Genomic DNA, 21,219 nt, shown 5'->3' with positions numbered 1-21,219 from the left:
AGGTTATATGTATATTATTACTTTTTCTCTTCTCGAATGTTCAATCATTTTCTTCTCTTTTTAAATACAGTGGACAATGAAAGAGGACAAATTATTCATAGTGAAATGTTTACAAAATCAGTAATGCAGGAAAAAAAGTAGAACTAATAAATTAAGGCTCTTCTTCTCCCACTTGAAGAATGAAAATAAATGATTGCCTTTGCTCAGTGGGTTAATATTAAGTAGTAATGACTACATAATTAGTATAACTATTACAAAGAATCAGTGAACAGACTTCGAATGATTATAGAAGTACAATACAATATCACATGTTTGGAATTATCAAATAAGTCAAACGATAATATCTTAACGAGGTAACTGAATCAAGGCATGATGATAATGTTTAAACTTCTAAATTTTAATGACCTGCTTGGATTCTGAAAGCATGATATTCATCTACTAATGGGTATTGAAATTAGATTCTTTAGAAATAAACATCAGTTTACTGTAGTATTCCCAATATCAAAAGTCCAATGAGAAGACTGGCTTTATTTTTAGAATACAGGCTTAAAAAGTTTTGACAATTTTTCAAAACAAACTAAAATCTGTCATTCTGCATTGCAAAAGCATTCAATTATCATGAGAAGACATCTTACTATCATAAAAGATGTTTATTATCTGTAATATTTAGTGGACATTAAAACTATCAATTACTTTCCTTGCTCTGATAAATGAATCTACTTTTATTCTTGAGTTGACAGTAGAAGTTTGTATTATAATGTTTTGTCTCCCCTAAATAGTCTCCCTTGAGTCCTCCAAGCTACCCTTCCAGTTCAGATTCTAATACTATACTCCTTACAGGTCACTCAACTGTTGAGTAAATCCTTAGTGGATTAGTGGTTTTTAAATTATGCTTGGAGGCACTTTAAAGAGTTTTTGGAGGTGCCTCCGTGGTCCTAGGGGCCAAACACATGGGGTTTCAAGATTTCAATCTCCAAATCCTACTATTACATCCTCATATTTATGTCATATATACATGAATGCCCCACAAAATTAATTTGAAAATGTAATTTTGTTGCTTTAAAATATTTTTAAAACACAGTAAAGGGATTTGGGAGACTTGAGAGTCTTGGCAGAAAGAAGCAAGGAGTCCTCTTGTCCCATGTAAAGTCTTCAAATATTTGGTCACAGAACTGAATAAGATACTGTATCTTGGCCCTACCACACCAATATTATCCCTCAGTCTGGCCTTGAGTTCAGAGGCACAAGTCAAAACAGATCAATGTTTTAGGTGGATCCTATCACAATGATGAATATCCCTTTAAGTCTATTTTTGCAGAAATAAGTGGCATATCAATTATTTACAATATAAGAAAACAAACAATTAGTAAATGCTTCCTAGATAGCAATCCTTAACAATGTGTATGACCTTTGTTCTCACCTTTTATACCAAAGGGAACAAGCACAGAATTTATATTACACTTGCAAATGAGTATACATTTTTATTTTTTCTTTCTAAATAAATTAGAGTCAGATATGAGCCTTGATTCAGGGTTTGAATAGAGTGGCAGACTTGCTAATTAAACTGCTCTCATGAATGGCCTTATTCCAAAAACATCATGTAGGAAAAGAAACACTGTCAATTAAAACTTGTAATGAATAAGAACTTAGGTCCCAAAGAAATAATAATGATTTTGATGCACACATGACTCTTGAAAAGAGAATGCTGAGAGCTGGTGTTATTGTTCTCTATATAAACTTATTCATGTTCTTTTAATATAAAAGAAACTTCAAAGTTTGTCTTCTTTCTCAATATGAAAAAAAAATAAGCAGAGGTATTAGATGAAAAATATAAAAATGCTGGTGTGGTACAAATAAATGTAAAAAACGTTCCACAGTAGGAAATAAAAATATATATACTGTTGTTTTAAATTCTGAGGCCTTTCTTTTAAACATATTGTCATTTGAATAAAGATGTTCCCCAAATTATAATATTATAAAGAGTTAAATTTTAACTGAAGGGAAAATTCTTTAAACAAATAGAAAACTTGTTTGCAAATATTTTCAGTGAATGAGCAGTGGTGAATTTGGCTCATATCTTGGTCTATGTCCAGAGAGAATATTATTTTCTTACTGAACATTATTTTCTTTCCATTGAATGAGAACAGAATTGTGGAGCTGTGCCATCTCTGTTGTTAAAATACATGTATGTGTACATACACACATATATGCACGATCATACATTTTGATGCATGAATCTATAAATATGTATATTACATACTTTTGGGCAACGCACTGTATCTAAGACCTAATTGTTTTTGTATATGGAAAAGTAACAGATTAGGAAACATCCCTCCCCAAAACATTCGAATGTTCATACCGCTAATTATATAGCACATCAGAATGTGCAAACATTACACTTATTGCAAAGTATCTTATAGATTTAGATGCCATTATAAAATGCTTTCAGTTCTATTTTTGTACCCTAAGATGTCGGTATATAATACCAAATTTCCAATTAAAGAGTTTAATATAAAAATATCAGCACGAAACTGTTTTTTCAATCTGTTTATTGTGTGAGGAACCCAAACTTCAGTTTAAGTGCTGTTGTAATTTTATTACTAGATTCCATAACCCTACAATTGATAAATTTTATACCATTTTAGGTATTTAATGAGAAACTTAGAAATACTAAGAAAAAAATCAGTATTCAAAGGGTTAATTTTGTTTATAATAACAATAAATTATTTTATCATCTTCTTCAGTTCAAAATCCAGCTTTGAACCCGAGGAAGGCTTTCAAATCATGTTAATTAAATGGTGGTCCTTTAACCAGTAGCAGTTTGATTACCAATTACTCGAAGGATCTCTTTGTGAATGCCTCCTTCTTGTGTGTTAATATTTGTGTCTCCCACTTGGCCATCTTCGTAGCTAAAACACAAGACACAGAAACATAAAACATTCGAAAAGAAGAAACATTCAAAAACATCCCCAAAGCATTTAAGACAGCTTAGAAATGCTGTCTGGTACCTAAAGTACAGCCCAAGGGAATCAAGAGCAAGAGACAGTTGCTTCTCAGTTGTGTTTAATAATGTGCTCACATTACTGAACACATGATTATTCTATGTCATGCCCTGATTTGACCCTTCCTTTTTAATTTTAACTTTTTAACCCCACATAAAGCATTGCCTGAGATGCGGGAAGCACCCCAGTGTCTTTGGCTCTGCAAACATTTTTCACAGCAGTTGTTACAAGAAGCCTGCTGAGAAAGAACATACTGACTTCAGTTTTATGTTCCTTGGGTTCTGGACTTCTTAACTCCACTCCTACTTCAATCATTTATTTTCGGATCAGTGACACTCTCAGAAAAATCACTTCACTTTCCACCATTGCTCCTTTGCCATTCCTGCCTTCTAATTATTATTCTGTTGTAATCAGTGCTGCATGTTTTTTTATCACTGGTTGCTCTATTTAGTCTGACTACAACAATATTCTTATTTATTCTGGTACTACACACAAGAATGCCAGTCTGCTAAGTTTAGCTAAGCAACAGAAGTGAAAATATAACATTAAAGGACAGCAATTACTAAGTCCTTTAGAAAGAAGTAATTACATTTTAGATGATAATTCATTTCCTCAAATAAACTTACTTGGGCAATAAGAATTTCCCAAGAATGAATTTTTAAACTGCCATGATAATATTCAGAGTAGAATAGGTGATGAATTAATTTTACTTCATAAAAATGACTTCAAGACAGAAGCTTTAGAGAAGTGGTAATTACTTCAAAATAGATAACCAGGGGTGTAAGCATAGTGTCTCAAAGATTAATGTGTGCCACTGTCTTTTCCTCACCATGCTTAAATTCTCCTGAAATAGCACAATACAGAAAAATGAAATAGATGACATATAACAATGAGAACTTAGGTCCTTACATAATCAACTGCTTAAAAATCTAGTGACAGTTGCATCTATATCGAGTTTAAACTCCTAAGAAATGGCCCAAGGTTGCCTACTTGGTTAATTTTTACCGTGAGAATACACACACACACATACGTATACATAAGGCACCCAATGGTGAGACAGACATTATTGTAAAAAAAAGAATGGGATATGTGGTACAAAGCCCAGTTGTAATTATTTTCTCAGGAGTTCAAACAGTAAGTGCTCTGTTACAAACTAGAGAATGTGTAAAGTGAAATGCCTTAGACCTAGATCTAATCGGGTGTTTTGTAGCAAACTGTGTAAAGATATATTTTATTGGGCAAGTAAAATATGTTAGCCTGGTTTTTGTATAAATCCAGGCTACTCACTGGACCAAGGGTAAGCTAAGCCATCCATAATTCTGAGCCAAGGCTGGGGAGGCAACCTGGCTTGCAGGCTCGGCCCAAATGAGATAACGGTGGTTTATCAAACCAACTGGCCTAGCTCCTCTAGGATACAGATTATGGAAAACAAAAGAGACTGACATAAAGAGAATGAACCAGACACAAAGGAAACCATAGTGCTTTGAGAGAAGTGGGAAGAGTGGCAGGTCTTAGAACTGCTTTGGTTCTTGATGGCCTCCCAATTTCTGATAGCAGCCCACCATGTATCTCCATCCTAAGTTTCCTAATAGGTGTTTATATAAGGTATTTTCAGCTTAATACCAGCTTACATATTACCATCTCTATTCTTTTGAATTTAAAGTTGACCTTGATTAAGGTTTGCCTGTAATACATTAAAACTTCTCATTTTTTCCTCAACCCACTGCAATCATTCTTCAGATCCTACTACTCTACTGAAAAGTACTGACAATGGTTGCCCATGGCCTCCTAGCTGATAAATTCAGGAGATTGTATCTACTATGTCTGCAGCATGTGATACAGCTGACTGCTCTTTTTCTTAAAGCTATATCATCTCTTCCCTCCCTAGTTGGCCCTTTGATTATTAATTCTCAGTCTCTTTCATTGCATTCTCTTCCCTGGCCTCCCATTTCAATGCTGGTTTTATCCACAATTCCCTCCTCAGTGTTCCCTCTTTTTATGATATGCAAACTCACTTTACTTTAGTCTGTCCCATTGTTGTAACTATCACCTACATGCTGATTCCTAAAACTGTATCTCCAGTCCTTACCTCTTTCCCTAACTATAAATTTCCTACAGAAATCACAGAGGTGGTATATTCAAAGCTGAACTTAACTTCTTAATTCAAAACTGACTGCTCTTTTCTACTCTGTCAGGATCTCAATTTGAAGTACCATCATCTACCCACCCTTCCAACAAGAAAACTTCAGTCATTCTTGGTTATTCCATGTGCCCAAATCCAATACATCATCAAGTTACGTTGCTTCCATTTCCCTAGTTATTCCCACTTGCATCTTCTCTCCATCTAATACCATCACCTTCGTTTAGGCATTCATTATCATTCATCTAAACGGGTGATTTTCAAGTGGCAGGTTGTGTACAGTTAGCAGGCTTTGAAATTAGGTTGTCCAGGCTAGCATTTTCCAATGAAATTAGAATAAAGTAGGACAGAGAGTATTGACTGCACCACACAAAGTAAGATTGTTCTTTCCCAAGTCACAATGTCAAATTCATTTCTTTCTGTAGTGAGAAACGCTGACCTAGACTATTGTAATAACATTATAACTGATCTTTCTATCTCTACACTTATCCCCCCATCCCTCCTACAAGACTATTCTCTGCCCTGCTAGAGTGATGCAAATGGCCTTCGCTTCACTTGCAGAACAAGATCCAATGTCACTGGCATGGCACACCTGGGTCCTTCATAATCCAAACCTAAACTTCTTCTCTAGTCATGACCCATCACTCCTCCCTCACTCTATTTCCCAGTCAAACGGAAGGGTTTGCTATATCCAAGTATTACACATTCATTGACACTTAAAAAGCATTTGAAGTTAATGGAGAGGAGATGAGACTCACATTCTTAAAATAAACTATAATAATTTATAGAAAGAACATAGGAGGAGGAGAGAATACAGAGCAAGAGTGAGAGATTGAGATTGAAAGTATTAAGAAAAATGCTTATTTTTCCATTGTCTATGAAGCCCGCAAGGAAACACAACAGCTGAGGGCTGAAGGATAAAATCAGTCAAAGGCATTCAGGTGTCTTAAATTATGAAGCATCTATAATAATAAAGGTAAAACCAACTACCATCTGAATTGGTCAACCAGCAGGGCTTAGATAAATGAATTACTAGTGACATTAAGACATTTATTACAATATAGCATACAGACTATTTTGCAGCTATTTATTAGTATTGCAGACAAACACTAAGTTGTTAATATAACACTGAAGTTCACTTACGTCCAGACAGCAACAAAATTAAAAAAAAGAAATACAGCAAGAATGATATCAATAGGGAAATGATACACTTGACTGGGGTTTTCTACAGAAGGAAAAATGAAACCATCTAAAAGAAGACAAAAATTACTTATGTTCCTAGGAGTATAAAAAGATTACTGACATTTTAATAAATAATAAACCAATTTGCTTTAAAAGCTATGAGAGGAAATAAGACAATAGATGGATATTGGCTATCTGGAACTCTCTTGGGTATGTTAGGAAATTTCATGGACAAAAACTTAAATGTATTGACAACCTTTATTTTCAAACTGATTATAGCAGCTCTGTGACAGTTTTAAGATTGGTTCACATACATTTGTTTTCTGACTCCCTAAATCTGGAAGCCAGAAATGATAGCACTGTTTTTCATTAGTCACAGAGAGGAGAAATTCACTGTGAACTGAATGATATCCAGAACTTCTCCAAAGTTCTTGTAAGAAATCTGATGCTGTAGTGTACTGTCTGCTTCATAGCCCATGTGTAAATCTCTCTATTAAGTTAGAACATTCAGTCTTTTGTCATTGCTTTCATTCAATATGTATTAAGGGTTTCTGCACAAGATGTAAGATTCCCAAACATGGACAGAATTTGCATTTTACTAGGGGAGATAATAGAGTTATGCAAATAACTGGAGGACAAGGCAGCCTGGGTGATACAAAGAAAGGGCAAGCAGAACTGAGAGTAGACAGATATCCTGTCTGAGTGGGACGCCGGGAGAGGCCCCACGGAAAAGACCATACAGTTAAGCCTGGAAAGATTGGCTAAAGGCTGAGCTGGTGAGAAAGCCAACCATTCCTACTGACTGAGCAAAGGCACATTAGTGGGGAAAAGAATTCCAAGTTTTTTTCAAGAAACAGCTTGGATAATAATTTTATTCAATCAGTGGTTTGTATGGGTAACTGAAGTCAAGTCAGATGGGCACTGTATTGCAGAATGCCATGTTTTTATTTGTTAATAACTATCAGCCTGTATGAGCAAGGAATAATCAAACTCTCCTTTTGGAAAAATAATGTGGTATAAATTGTATGATCTTATTAACCATAGTTAACTCTAAGTGGGAATATGATGGGTGATTGTCTCTCTTTTTGCTTACCTTTGATTTCAGTTTCTGTACATTGAACAGGTATCACTGGTGTAATGATGGTAATGTTTTAAAAATCTGGCATTTTAAAAAACAGATTAGGAGCAATGAAGAAATTAGAAACATGGAAAATAACTAGTAACCTTTTGGTGTACTCTAGGGGAGAGAACGATACACACAGAAACAAAGGTGTTTATAGAAGAAAACTGTGAAAAGATGTAATTGGGAACTGATGACTAGTGAGCAAGGAAAAAGAAATCGAAAACTACAGCAATAATGGGTTCCACTTTGTGCATATGATTTTAAGGTATTAGTGGACTTTGGGGGACAAAATATCCAGCAAGCAGTTATAAAATGGGCATTTTATTCATTCTTACGTATCTGCCAAGCACTATGCTAGGTACGCAAACACAAATAAGCTGTATAGTCCCTGACCTCAAGAGGTATACAGAGTAATGAAGAAGACAATACATAAAGAAGAACAAGCCAGTAATAAACACATGCCCAGGGTATTACATAGTAACAAAAGGGAGCAGCACAAAGGCATCAAGGGAAGTTTCTGGGAGGAGGGAAGACATACATTAAGATTTAAAAGAGGAGTGGGAATTAGATAAACAATACGAGGGAAGAAAATGGAAGAGAGAATCCAAGATTAATGGACAAAGGCAAGAGCAAGAGCATGGAGTGTGGAAATCCCAGCACACAGCTCAGGTTGTGCAGCATAACATCCTGGGGTGAGAAACAGCGGGCAATGAAAAATGGCGGGCCATGCAGCTGGAGATTGGATCTCCTCCACCTTCAACGCAGTGGTATTGAAGGAAGAACAAAGCACCAAGGAATCAGTTGGTTCCCTTTGTAAAGGAGACTGGACTTCATCTTATAAGTAGTAAGCAGCTATCAAAGACTTTTAAGCAGGGGAGTGATGTGGCAGTTTCAATCTTGGAAAGAGATCTGGGTTAGAGACAGAGAAATTGGATTCATTATAGACTTGGGATAAAGCAAAGCTCCCAGATCCTATCAGCTTGATGTCACACAGTTTATGTCACTGAGCCATGACTGAATGTCCTGTCTTTTAACTTCATAAATAAGCTGTCTCCTTGCTATGTTCCCATTCAAACCCTGTGTATCTTTTGCAAAATCATGATGCAAAGTATCTCTTATTTCATGTAACAGCCATGATACAATTATTTTATAAATTTTTCTTGTAGCTACCTTTTTAGATATATTTCAAACTTTGACCTAAAATTAAAACAATACATATTCCAAAATATTTTCCTTTTTGCCTTCTTCTGTTCATTCATTAAAAATTTGCTGACAAGCAGCTGTACGTCAGGTACCCTGCAAGGTGATGCAGGGCACGCAGGACAGTAAAAAAACAAGAGTAGGAGTCTGCCTTTTAGGAGTTCACAGTCTTGTGGAAGAGTCAGATACAATGAATAAACTGAATTTTAAATTGAAGTTCTGCACTGAGTTGTAGGAATACCAGGAAGAGAGATTAATTTTGATTAGGAGCTTCATAGAAGAGGTGGTATTTGAGCTAGACCTTAAAAGATAGAATAGACTTTAGATAGGAATTCCTGAAATTTATTTAGCACCGACATCTGCTTGACTCAAGAACCTGAAAATACCCCGCATCACTTTTCTGCAGATAGTCTTGTTTTATTTGGTCCTTCCTGCTTCTAAATTTCTGAACTTCTTGAAATATTTTGAGAAATATATACCTTAAATCGACGTTAGAGAAAATATGGAAACGATTCATTTGCAGATCTGCCTGCTCTAAATCAAAGAACCACTAAAGCATTAAACATGTAGGTTGTAACACCAGATAAGCAAGATACAAAAACCTGGCAGTTCTTAACCTTTCCTTGGTCCCAAACAGTTGAGGGAGAAGACACACTCCTATCTCTATGAGTTTTCACTATGGCAGTGGTGGGGGCAGTGTAGCATGGAGTGCCCATGGCACTAGATACACCTAATCTGTTAACCTGCCAAATCATCAATTACCTTCCTTTGGATTTTATTATTTATTCCTATTTATGGAAAATACCAATAGTAAGTTTTCCTCTCTAGCTTTAAAATCCCCATTTCATAACATTTTTGTTGTATATGACTACAGCACCATATGTCTATGTGGTTTTCACACCCCCTGTGAAACTTCTGGCCCTTTTTTTTTTTTTTTTTTTTTCTGGCCCTTTTTAAAATAGCTGCCTTATTTCTACATATTGACCTTAATGTCTTTGTACACATGTGTCTCAAGGTCAGCAACGAAATCAAGCTCTAGCAACAATTCCTAGACCCTCAGAACCGTCTGGAATCTGTTCTTAACATCTGAATTATTACCTTTTGCCTGAAGCACTTATATTTGATTAAGTTTATTCATTTTTGGAGTTTTCCAACAAATTTTTTTTCAAACTTCTTATTCTCTTATTTTTTCCTAACAGATATCTTCCTTTAAATTTTACTTTTAATTTTTTCTGATACCCTGTTCTAAAGTTTCCCCCATTTTTCTCTCATTCTCTTTATTGTTTCCTTATTGGGAAGAATGTGATTAGGATATTATATGACTGTTTTATTTATTTATTTATTTTTATACATTTTATTATCTCTACTCTGGAAATCAGATTAGCATAGAATTTATATAATTTTTAATATTTTCAGTTAGTAACAGATAAAAAGGAGGCCTCACCAATTTATATCCTAGTCATCAGGCAAAGCATCTAACTTTAGAGATCACATAATGTGTTAAAAAAAAGAAAGGATGAAATAAGAATAGAAATTGAGTTTCTGTCTGATTATGGTATATTTGTGATAACTCACTTCTTTCTCCTCAATTTATTCTTTTCCTAGATAGGGCCATTCACCAGGGAGGCACATCACTAGCAGAACTCTGTGATTACATCTTTTATAAAGAAGGAAAACTGATGGTTGTAATTAGAATGTACATTAGTGAATGGATTCTCCTTTTCATGTGTTTTGAATCTTATCAATTTTCCTTAATTAGTTCCTTCTCTCCTGAGGGAGCAGGAAAAAATGATGAAGTCTCATTTGTGTTTATGAAGGAATGAAAATCATTACCTTAATAGAATTTTTTCCTTTGCATTATTTGGAAAGTGTCTGAGTGTACTGAAGGCTTTTTCTTCTCTTTTCTTCAGATGGTCTTTCCTCACTTTTTTCTTATGAAATATAGAAATCCTTCTCTCCAGTCAACACACACATACCCAGACATATACCTCCACTGATTTAGTTTACATATAATTTATGTAAAACTGCAAAGAAATAATACTAGAAATGTTTACTGCCTACTTCCATATCTAATGTTATTTAGCTCAACAACTATGAATTTTAGCAAAACGCTAAAAGGAGCAGATTAACTGATTAACGACAAGCTAAGGAAAGGCCTCTGGAGTTACTTTTCCATGAAAATCTCCAGCTCACACAATGAAATAACTTTGTGATTGGAGGTGTTTTTTGGAAGGCTGACCTTCTAACAATGGATAAGAGTCAAGATGAGCAAGAAAGAAGAGGGGAAATGATATTCAATGAGTGCCTTTCAGTGGAGACCTGCACTGTGCTATACCTTAATCTGAATCATAACCTTAAAAAGCAGACAGCTATCCTGGGAGCCTCCAGAGCTATGGTTGTACACTTCTCTACCTTGCCTTCTGCCCCAGGAGGGCGACTTCTATGGACTTGGTCAATATGCTCCCTTGCCCTCTAGTTTCTGGTAGAGTTTGGCCAATGGGGAGGGCGAGGTCAAGGTTTTGCTTGGTTCCAGCCCCACAAGGTCACCTTGGGCTGCCTATGTCCCTGAACTGAAGGCCATGACTCCTGTCAAAGCTGATGAACTAGAAATGGCTCACCTACCAGGTTCTGATAACTGCTTCTTATTCTTATCATTTTCGACCTGAGGATGTATAATAGCTCTGGTGCTACTAGATCCAGGTTACTGTACTAGACCTATGATTCCCCTATAATCACACTTTTGTAAGTGATCTAACTGTGAATGATAGAAATTATCACGTTTCTTAAGGGCCAGTGGTTTCCTGTTGGGATTCTCACTGATACCGGTATATTGTTCTACTGTATCTATTGATGATGTTATATTGCGTCTACTGAGGAAGCTTAGAGAGGTTATGCAGCTTGGCTAATGTCACCTCACTAATAACTGGTGAGCCTAGACACAAACTGTCTGATCAAAAGCAGCAGGGTTCTTTTTACTATCCTCATTGCTGTCTTGCCACTAAGAATGAAATCTATAGGTATGTATATGTCTCATACTATGTAATCTATACATTAATATGTATCATAAACACAAAAGATAGATAAATACATAATATATAAATCTGGATCATAAGAAAGTCACACTTTTCAGACCAACCAAAAGAAAACCAGGCAGTTCCTAAAATTTTCATTGTGAACCGTCAGTCAATAAGCTCATAGACCAAATGCTGCAGATGTAGCACGCTCCAGCTATGCTATATATTGAAGTAATCATGATACCGTCATTTTGACATGGCTTATAAAACAAGTCAGTGCCTTTTTCCAGCTTCCTTTTAGAAAGCTACATAAACGTACAAAACAGATATACTCAACTCTTCCTTGAGGTCCTTTCTGTGACAGGACCGTGGATGAGGAAGGCTCAGGCATGGGAAAAAGTTGAGAGTTAAGCAAGGTGGGTAAAAATCAGACAGATCTACTGCACTCATTTACTTAGGGAAGAAAAATACCACTCTTGTATTTTAATGCAGCTCTTATGCTGTAGCTGTGTCAAAAAATCCACATTAACATGCCCTGCATTGCCAGCCTATTATCATATGGAATGCAGATCAACTTTTTATAGGAAGAAGACTTTCTCATTATTGTTTTCCTCATTCCCAGTTCTAATATTTTTTTAAATCTATAAATAATGTATGTGTATATTTATGTGTGTGTATATATCTATCTAGATACATATAAGATCTGTATGTATGTATATATACACTTATATACACATGTATACATACATACACACAGATAGTGGTTAAAGAGACCATGTTTTTCTTCAATTCTTCTAAGTTATTAATAGCATTTAAACACCCCCATTTTTCACAGCTTCTTAAAATAAAACAAAAACATTGAGTTGATGAGAAAATACCTGTCTGCTATATGTTGGCAGCTAAAGTGACCAAACAATAATGTAGTCACTACTACCTCATTTATGGAGAAGACAGTAACATAGGATTTTAAGTTTTTACACTTACACAAAAAAGAATCGTGTGCAGACATGATCAGTATTTGGGACGACCCATATCTCTCCATGTTTGTGCAGGTCAGGTGAGGTGATCACTGTGAATGGAAGAGAAAATTAAAGAACTATTTATTCTAAGTTACTATATCTCTTCTCTTAGAAATCTAAAAGCAAAAATGCATGCACAAATTAACATATGAAAAATGTTTCTTTCACCTTATTAAGCTATCAAGAAATGTAAATAAAAACAGTGAAATGCCAAGTAACAATTTTATGTCTGGAACACGATTAGCATAACAATAGGAAGGAAATCACTTTTGTGTTACAGTGGCAAATAGGTCCTGACTTGGGAACTATGTAGAAAGCAACTTAGCGTCCTCTATAACCATCAAACGTTGAAAACTTGAAAGACAGTAAACAGTGGCTACTGAAACTCCCAACACAAGAAGAAAAAAATGAACTTTTAGCCAAAGTCAGATTTTAAAGCAAGAACAAAGGAAAGTATATGATCTTGCAAATCGCCTATCAATTTTCTGTCCTAAGTTCAGAATCGAAGAATAATTTCAGTGTAGGAACGAGAAAGACCTACTGGGTTATCTACTCAGCACTTGGTTCATCTTTCAGATTTTTTACGGTATTATACATTCAGAAACCAACATAAAGAGGAAGGGGTATATTAACAAAAGAGATAAGCAATACTTGATCAGAAAGAGATAATTACCATTCTGAAATATCTGCCAAGAATAAAATATAGCACTATTTGAATTCTTGCCAATTCTGCTTTTTTGGTTTTAACCTTTATGGTCTCTGTTGTAAGTATTTTCCATTTGTGCCCTTAGAGATGGTCATAAGGAATAAAGCTTTCACTAGTCCATTGTGAGCATTTTGTAAACATACTTAAATTCTTAAATACAGATAAGAGAGAGAATTAACGCTATGAGAATTGTAAAACTTTCAACTTACCTTCACATAAGGCTATGCATTTTAAGTTACGGCTTTGCAGGAACTGGGATTGCTGTCCTTTTTTCTGTGACTAAAGTCCAAAAGAATTTAAAAATTAGAGTAAAAATGGGACAGTCACTCAAGTGAAAAAAAAGAATCATCATTAAAAAGTAATAGTCACTAAGATAGCTCCAGAGGTTTAAAAAAAGGCCTATCTCGACCAGCAGCAATATCCTTGAATTCTCTCTTAATGTCAATCTATATTTGTTATATCACTTAATTTCTGTACATAATCATAATTAAATCACTCTCAAAAATAAGCAAATTAAAAAATACTAAATTAAAGTTCAATAGCCTCACAACATAGAATTAGAACTCAAATTTATTTTTACCAGAAGTCTAGCATCTCTATTTAGAGGGAAACAAAATTAAAGTTGCATAATCATTTCAAACATTAAAATCAATTATTCTAGATCATCTAACTACCCAAAACCAACCCATTTTCATAGCATCATTAAGCCACAGAGGTTTCAGAAACATTTCATGTAGAAAATCTGGGGTTTTGTTTTTGTTTTCAGACACTAGACTAGCTATACTCTTTTTAAAAAAATATAAAGTCACATTATTCATCAGATGGATTTTAATTTGTCCAGAATGCTTGTTTTCTCTGAAACAACAAGGGATTTGTGCTTGCCCTTCTCTATGCCTGGAATGTTCTTTCTCCCAGAGAGCCATATGGCTCGTGCACCCACCACCTATAGGTCTTTACTCAAATAGAACCCTCTCAGAGCATCCTTTCCTGATCACCCCATTTAAAATTCATTCGAGTTCCATCTGGCATCTCATAGGCATTCAACATACCTTTCCCCTGATTTTTCTCTGTAAGATTTACCGCCATCTAGCATTCTTTCTATCTAAATATATATTTAATTTATTTATATCCACTCAGTAGAATGCAGGCACCAAGAGGATTTGTCTATCGCTGATGATCACTGTAGCCCAATATCTAGGAGATGTCCAGCACTCTCGTAGAAGAAGCGCAATACATACTTATTGAATATTTATTGAATAAAGGCATTTTAGGGTGAGTTTCATTCCTGTAGGAGTAATGGCCACTTAAAATAATTCCGCAGACTTAAAAAGCCTGAGTATTTATCGAAGTCCTGCCAGCTAAGGGAGCTAGAGTTCACTCATCAGAGGCAGTCACCCGATTCGCTACAACACCTGTGATGCGTTGCTGTTTTTACTGCTTGAAGCTGCCTCATCCTTGGCTGACACCTTCTGCTTCTTGTTCATCCCTAAAAACATCAGCAAAATAATAATTTAGGGACAAAGCTGTATGATGCAGCTCAAAATACAATCCATCTACACTGCAAAGTTCCACTCTAGGCAAAGGTTTGACAGCATCAGGACACAGACCATCACAAAGGGCTCCTGAAGGAGCAGCGGCTGTGCCCTGAGCAAGCAGGGTGGAAAGCTGGCGGCTTCTGGAAGTCCTGGTCAAGATACAAAGTAGAAAATACAGTTTGTTTTTCTTTGCATTGAAAAGAAGGCTAGAGGGGCTTCCTGGTGGCGCAGTAGTTGAGAATCTGCCTGCCAATGCAGGGGACACGGGTTCGAGCCCTGGTCTGGGAAGATCCCACATGCCGCGGAGCAACTGGGCCCGTGAGCCACAACTACTGAGCCTGCGCGTCTGGAGCCTGTGCTCCGCAACAAGAGAGGCCGCAACAGTGAGAGGCCCACGCACCGCGATGAAGAGTGGCCCCCGCTCGCCGCAACTAGAGAAAGCCCTCGCACAGAAACGAAGACCCAACACAGCCAAAAATAAAAAATTAATTAATTAATTAATTTTAAAAAAAAAAGAGGTATCTCTAAAAAAAAAAAAAAAAGAAAAGAAGACCAGGACCTTCCCTTGCATAAAATTGATATCATTAGAAAATTCTTAAAACTTGATTTTAAAAGGCGTTTAGGACCTAAATTTCATTCTTACCATCTGGTGACTAGAAGAAGATAAGGGGTGTAAAATATGAACAATTTCAGAAAAATATATTTATACAGCAACTTAACTTCATGCTCAATTCCTGTAGAATTTACTATTCCTCCTAATAAAGGAAAACTATTTAAGTCCTTTTGTCTATGATACTCACAAGTCTTACCTTACCCTGTTAATGCCATGGCTTTTCAATGTGAAATATTTCAGACAAAACAGAACTAAAATTCCTGTCTGTTTTAGAATAGGTAGATTTGTAGCTATAGTGTGTTTAAAAATGCTCATCTACTATCCTAAAGTTGAGAAGCCTGTTTGTTTGTTGCTGTTTCAATAAAAGGCTTAATGAAAATGGGCAAAGCCTATGGACCAAACTGCAAATGGTGCAGACGCAGGCATTTTCCAAGGCAGACATTCCCGCAAAGGGGCAGAAGTGGGTGCATTCAAGCTGAGGAACAGGCGAAGGCTATTACGTGCAGAAAGACTGTTCTGCTCTCTAACTCCTAGACCTGAAGCCCTCCAAACCAAGTATGAAGCCACTTCAACGTACTGTAGAGGTTCTTACACTTTTTCTTTCAGATCAAGGACACTGAAAGAATTGGATGAAAGCTATCGACCCTCTTTCCAGACAAACATTCACACAGACAAATTTTACATTCATCTGAATCCCTCACAAACCTTTCCACGAACCCATCTAAGGAGTCAGTACACCCGTATAAGAAGCAGAAAATCACAGGACTTGATGATGTGTTGTGTTGTCCTTATCTATGCTGAGATTGTATTTATTTATTAAAACTGGTTTGATATTACTTTTTTACTGTGTTCTGTTTTAGTAAGATTTAGAGTCTGATTTAAGCTGATTCTGATCATCTTTCCCATTGAACTACATTATTTTATTTCCTATACTATCTTATTCTTCTGATACTTATTTTCCTAGCTTTATTTTGGCATATTGTATTTTCAAAGATCACTGCAACAATATTTCTCAACAGTATGTTTTTCTACAATGTGACTGTGCCACTCTTTCATCAGGAGATGGAGTCTAATTCCCCAGCCCCTGGATATGGAGGGGCTTGTGACTGCTTTGACCAATACTGTACATGGGAAGTGGCGCCACGTGAGTTTTGAGGCTGGGTCAGAAGAGGCATACAGATCCCACCTGCTCTTCTTAGGACATGTGCTCTGGAAAAGGTCGGTGTGGAACACTGAGAAACCACTTGCTGTGGCTGAAAGAGCGTGAACTTGGGCAAAAGAATCAGACAGGTAAGCCTGCTCAATGTTCTCCTAGTTATTAGATCTCTCTAAGTCTCCTTTTCTATAATATATGGATCTTAAGACTTACCATCCAGGCACCATGTGAGCAACATCTCCTGAAGTTGTTTAATGGAATCATGTAACCCCACACAACACAAGCACATAAGCAAAACCAACTATATATGCAGGTATACGAATATAAAAGCCTTTAAGTCTAAAGGGGAACTCACCAAACCCTGAGGTTGTTAGGAAAGGAGGAAAATTTTTCATTTGTTATTTTATACAATTCTGTGTAGTTTCAATTTCTTTACAATGGGCATAATTATTTTATATTTAAACAGAATAAGTTTCTGTTCTAAGAAAAAAATCACACGGATCATTGTGAAATATTCCAAAAAATTTTTAAAGTGCAAAGAAAAAATCACCCTGAATTTTACTACCTCAGGATTACAAATGCTAACAATTTGGTAATCGTTCCTTCCATATTTTGAATTTATGAGGCTCCTCCTCGGCACATGGTTTCAGTTTATTCCAATATATTTTTCTCAAATAACCTCACCAAAATATTAACAAGAAGTTGTCAATAAGTAGGATGGTTCTGAGGGTGTTTTTCTAATACTAAATTTTCCATACTGCTTAAAACTTCTTTAATATAATATGTACATAAACTTTTTTCAGTGCTCTACATAATATTTTGTACATGCTATATTTTCAATGTTTACTGTAGACGGAATAAATGTAGAAACTATTGAAACAAAATTAAAATTAATTTTGAAACTGACAAAACATATGCTCTATCTTATATGCTAGGGGAAGTATTATAAATTCATCTTGACACGTGAGCTTTGTTTTTACTTCTGACATTTACCAAATGAATTTAATACAAATACATCAAATAAGCTTCATTTACTCAATAAAAAATTGTGCCTAGAATATACAACAACAAAAACCTAATATATTTGAGGTTGAAATGAAATACAAGCTTACCTGAGTAACCAAATGATATGCTTGACATTGGACTAAGATAGATTCCACTTCCATACATTGCACCGTGGAGCTAGAATGAGAGGAGGTGGGAAAGGAAACGGTCAGTTTATGGTTTCAAATGTTAATATTTCACAAAAAAGACCATTGGTCTTATGCTGGAACATTAGCTCTTAATAAAATGATAAAGCTCTGATTTCAAGGTCTAATTTGAAAAGAGTACTAATATCCTTGTTCTTAAAATTCAGAGTGCATTGATATATGGAAAATGACAGCCAGAAAAAATCCTTAGTAAAGATTTTCCACCCTGCTGATGACAAAGAGTCACTTAGTATCAAGTACTGGAGTAGGCTTTTTTTTTTTTAATTAATTAATTTATTTTTGGCTGCACTGGGTCTTCGTTGCTGTGCGCGGCTTTCTCTAGTTGTGGCGAGCAGGGGCTACTCCTCGTTGCGGTGCGTGGGCTTCTCATTGCGGTGGCTTCTCTTGTTGCGGAGCACGGGCTCTAGGCGCGTGGGCTCAGTAGTTGTGGCTCACGGGCTCTAGAGCACAGGCTCAGTAGTTATGGCACACAGGCTTGGTTGCTCTGCAGCATGTGGGATCTTTCCTGGACCAGTGATGGAACCTGTCTCCTGCATTGGCAGGCGGATTCTTAACCACTGTGCCACCAGGGAAGCCCTGGAGTAGGCTTTTATGTTAATGACTCTAAAATACTGAAAACAAACGTGGCTGAAACACATGTGACAGAAGGTTGATCAGGACTCATCTGCTAGTATATCAACAAAATATCTTATTCAGATTTTCACTACACGGCACTGTCATCCCATTCCTTACTTCCTCTAAATTTTTCAAGATACGGAGAGTTTCATTAACTGAAACTCTTCGACTAGTCTACTACTCAGAACAACTAAAATTCTCTCTTATTATCTCCGTGTTCTAGGGCCCTCATACCGTATTTAGTATGCACCAAATATTAATTCAATAAATGTGTATTTATGGACATTTATATTTATGGACATTTTATATATATGGCCATTTATATTTATATTAAATGTGTATTTATGAACATTTATATTTAGTTGTGTCATCCCAATTGTCAACAGAATATGAGATCTAGCACAGGTGACTGGGTTGAGGATTTCATCTCCCGACCTCCTTACATCATCAGATGAAAATCAGCTGAATGAGAGTGAGGTGGGATGCTGGAGATGAAGGGCATAAACAAAGATGAGGACCACACCCACAATATCCTGCCCGTGTGCTGCCCTGCGGGCTGAAAAGCACGAAGCCGATGGCTCTTGGGTGTCCAATCTCCATTTTGCTTATTCTTAGCCCTACCTTTTCTTCTGTTAAAGTATTCACACTGAGGTAGTGCTCAAAAAACTTGAGTTGGAGTAGCAGAGAGAATTTGTGTAAGGTTTTACCTCTTTTGTGATCATTTTTTTCTATTAAGTTTAAAGTGGTTTCACTATTTTCTCATAGGGGAACTCAGTTTTCTTTTTCTTTTCATCCCTATGTTGTGTATAGATCAATTCTGCTTGACTTATTTTGTGAAAATTACGTATGCCTATTAGAAAAGTCCACATAATTTTTTAAAGCACACATGCATCCCCTTTTGCAAGTGAAAACAACACCAGGACTGCTTACTGAACTCCAATACTGAAGAATAACGAGTCTCTTTAAAGCATGCAGAAAATTTACCTGCAGTCGTGTATTAGAAGCAACAACCAGACCATTTCTCAGGATGGAGTGCCAGTTTTCAATGTGCGAGCCACTAAAACACAGGGGAGGGGAAGGAAAAAGCAAAATCAAAAATCAATGACCTTTTTACGGGGTCTCAATATAACAAGTCTTGGTGCCTTCTCAGAGTTCTGGGTTTCCTAGTCAAGTATCGTGTAGTGAACTGTCCAGTGCTAACAGCCAACTACTAAAAGAGGATGCCTTCCTCCCCACACATTTCTGGAAGACTAAGTGGGGGACACAGCCCCCTAAACACTAAGCCATACTCACTGAAATGCAAAGGTGCTTCCGAAGAGTTTTTTAGCAGCTCTAAAATTGGATTCTTTGGCTGGTGGACTGCTGAGAAGAAGGAACTGATGGGGAGTGTGCATGAACTTCAGTTGCTGCCATTTAAAATAAGGATGCAGGAAAACATGTCAAATTTAACATACAATCAGGCTGATGACAATTTCAAACTTTACTGGTTTAAGAATTATCTAGTTTCAAACCATAATAATTTATATTAACAGGGTCATTCATTTAACAAAAACCCTGCATAAATGATACATCACATGGAATTGCTGATATGAAGGATAATTCTTTAGGCTAATGGAAAAGGAATAGGAGACAGACAATCCAAAGTCGTTTATATTTAGCTTTGGAATATGCTATGTAATCACATTCAAGCAGATCTGCCTTCCTAATTACATTTCTTTTTGAGACTTTTATTATTGAATTCCCTAAGTATCCACCAGCTATTCAACTGGGGAAATATCTGAATTTGCTAAGCAGAAAAGTTAGTTCAAGATTTTAAAATTGCAAAAATTATCATCATCATGCTTTATTTACATATATTTGTAAAATTAGAAATTGCCTACATTCAAATTACAGTTTCCCACTTTGCTCATGGAAAAAATTGAAACAAAATCTTTTGAATCAGTCGCTTAACAAAATTTTCTAATTGCTGCCCTTTCACCTAAGAATATATGTACTTATACAGGAATCCAATATATAGGAATCTCATAGTTTAGAGATTCATAGATGGGAGAGCTGAGATTTTAGATACTGCTCCCAGGTGACGATCAGAACTGAAATCAGAGTCCATTAGCTTTTTCTTTGTTTTGTAAGCGTATTAGGCCGATAAGCAAGATATCTGGAGGCAATATCTTCTCCAATATAGAAAAGTAAAGCTGTGCCAGTATTAAACTGACAATGATAAAAAAGCACACTACCTTTTCCTGGTCAATCTCTAGATAATGTTCTCTCTATCACATGTGGAATAACTAAATGATTTCACATTGACTCGTTTACTTAAAGGTTCAGGGCAGCAGCCTGAAACTGAATTTGATATCTTGGAGAAACTTAGAGCTGGGGCACATATGGTCATTTCTAACTGAAGAATTAGGCTTGGCCTGAGTTAACTTCAATTTCCTGGAGAGGCTGCCTAAAAATCACAGGGGTCAGTTCTCCCAACTAGTAAGTATTCCTCACATTTCTGTATGTATATGTGAAAAAACAACTTACCCTGTTAACTGGCAGTTTCACAATATGTGACCTATTACTTGAAATAACCCTGAAATTAATTAAAATAAGCCATCAGTCACAAATATATGCCACATATATTTAAAGTATTTAAATATTTAAATATATAAGTATATATATATACTTATAAATACTTAAATATAAGTATTTAAATACTTA

At 36.0% G+C, this 21,219-nt stretch overlaps 1 protein-coding gene across 4 annotated transcripts in view; it reads right to left on the bottom strand.

The window, feature by feature from the left end:
• Nucleotides 1–1,912: 1,912 nt before the first annotated feature.
• The window catches only part of PARP8 (poly(ADP-ribose) polymerase family member 8), a 175,720-nt gene continuing 156,413 nt past the window's right edge, over nt 1,913–21,219 (bottom strand). For 3 of the 4 annotated variants that reach the window (XM_036848604.1, XM_036848602.1, XM_036848603.1), the window contains exons 20-27: nt 21,043–21,091; nt 19,810–19,922; nt 19,501–19,573; nt 17,803–17,872; nt 14,799–14,872; nt 13,596–13,665; nt 12,646–12,730; nt 1,913–2,909 (exon numbers count right to left, since the gene is read on the bottom strand). In XM_036848604.1, coding sequence (XP_036704499.1) covers nt 2,807–2,909; nt 12,646–12,730; nt 13,596–13,665; nt 14,799–14,872; nt 17,803–17,872; nt 19,501–19,573; nt 19,810–19,922; nt 21,043–21,091 — 637 coding nt within the window. In that variant the 3' untranslated portion in view covers nt 1,913–2,806. The remainder of the gene's footprint in view (nt 2,910–12,645; nt 12,731–13,595; nt 13,666–14,798; nt 14,873–17,802; nt 17,873–19,500; nt 19,574–19,809; nt 19,923–21,042; nt 21,092–21,219) is intronic. The other variant, XR_005019442.1, reaches the window with a different exon arrangement.

Source organism: Balaenoptera musculus, chromosome 3, assembly GCF_009873245.2.
Source record: "Balaenoptera musculus isolate JJ_BM4_2016_0621 chromosome 3, mBalMus1.pri.v3, whole genome shotgun sequence".
In the NCBI taxonomy this organism is placed as follows: Eukaryota; Metazoa; Chordata; class Mammalia; order Artiodactyla; family Balaenopteridae; genus Balaenoptera; species Balaenoptera musculus.
This window is presented reverse-complemented; position numbering and strand designations above follow the sequence as displayed.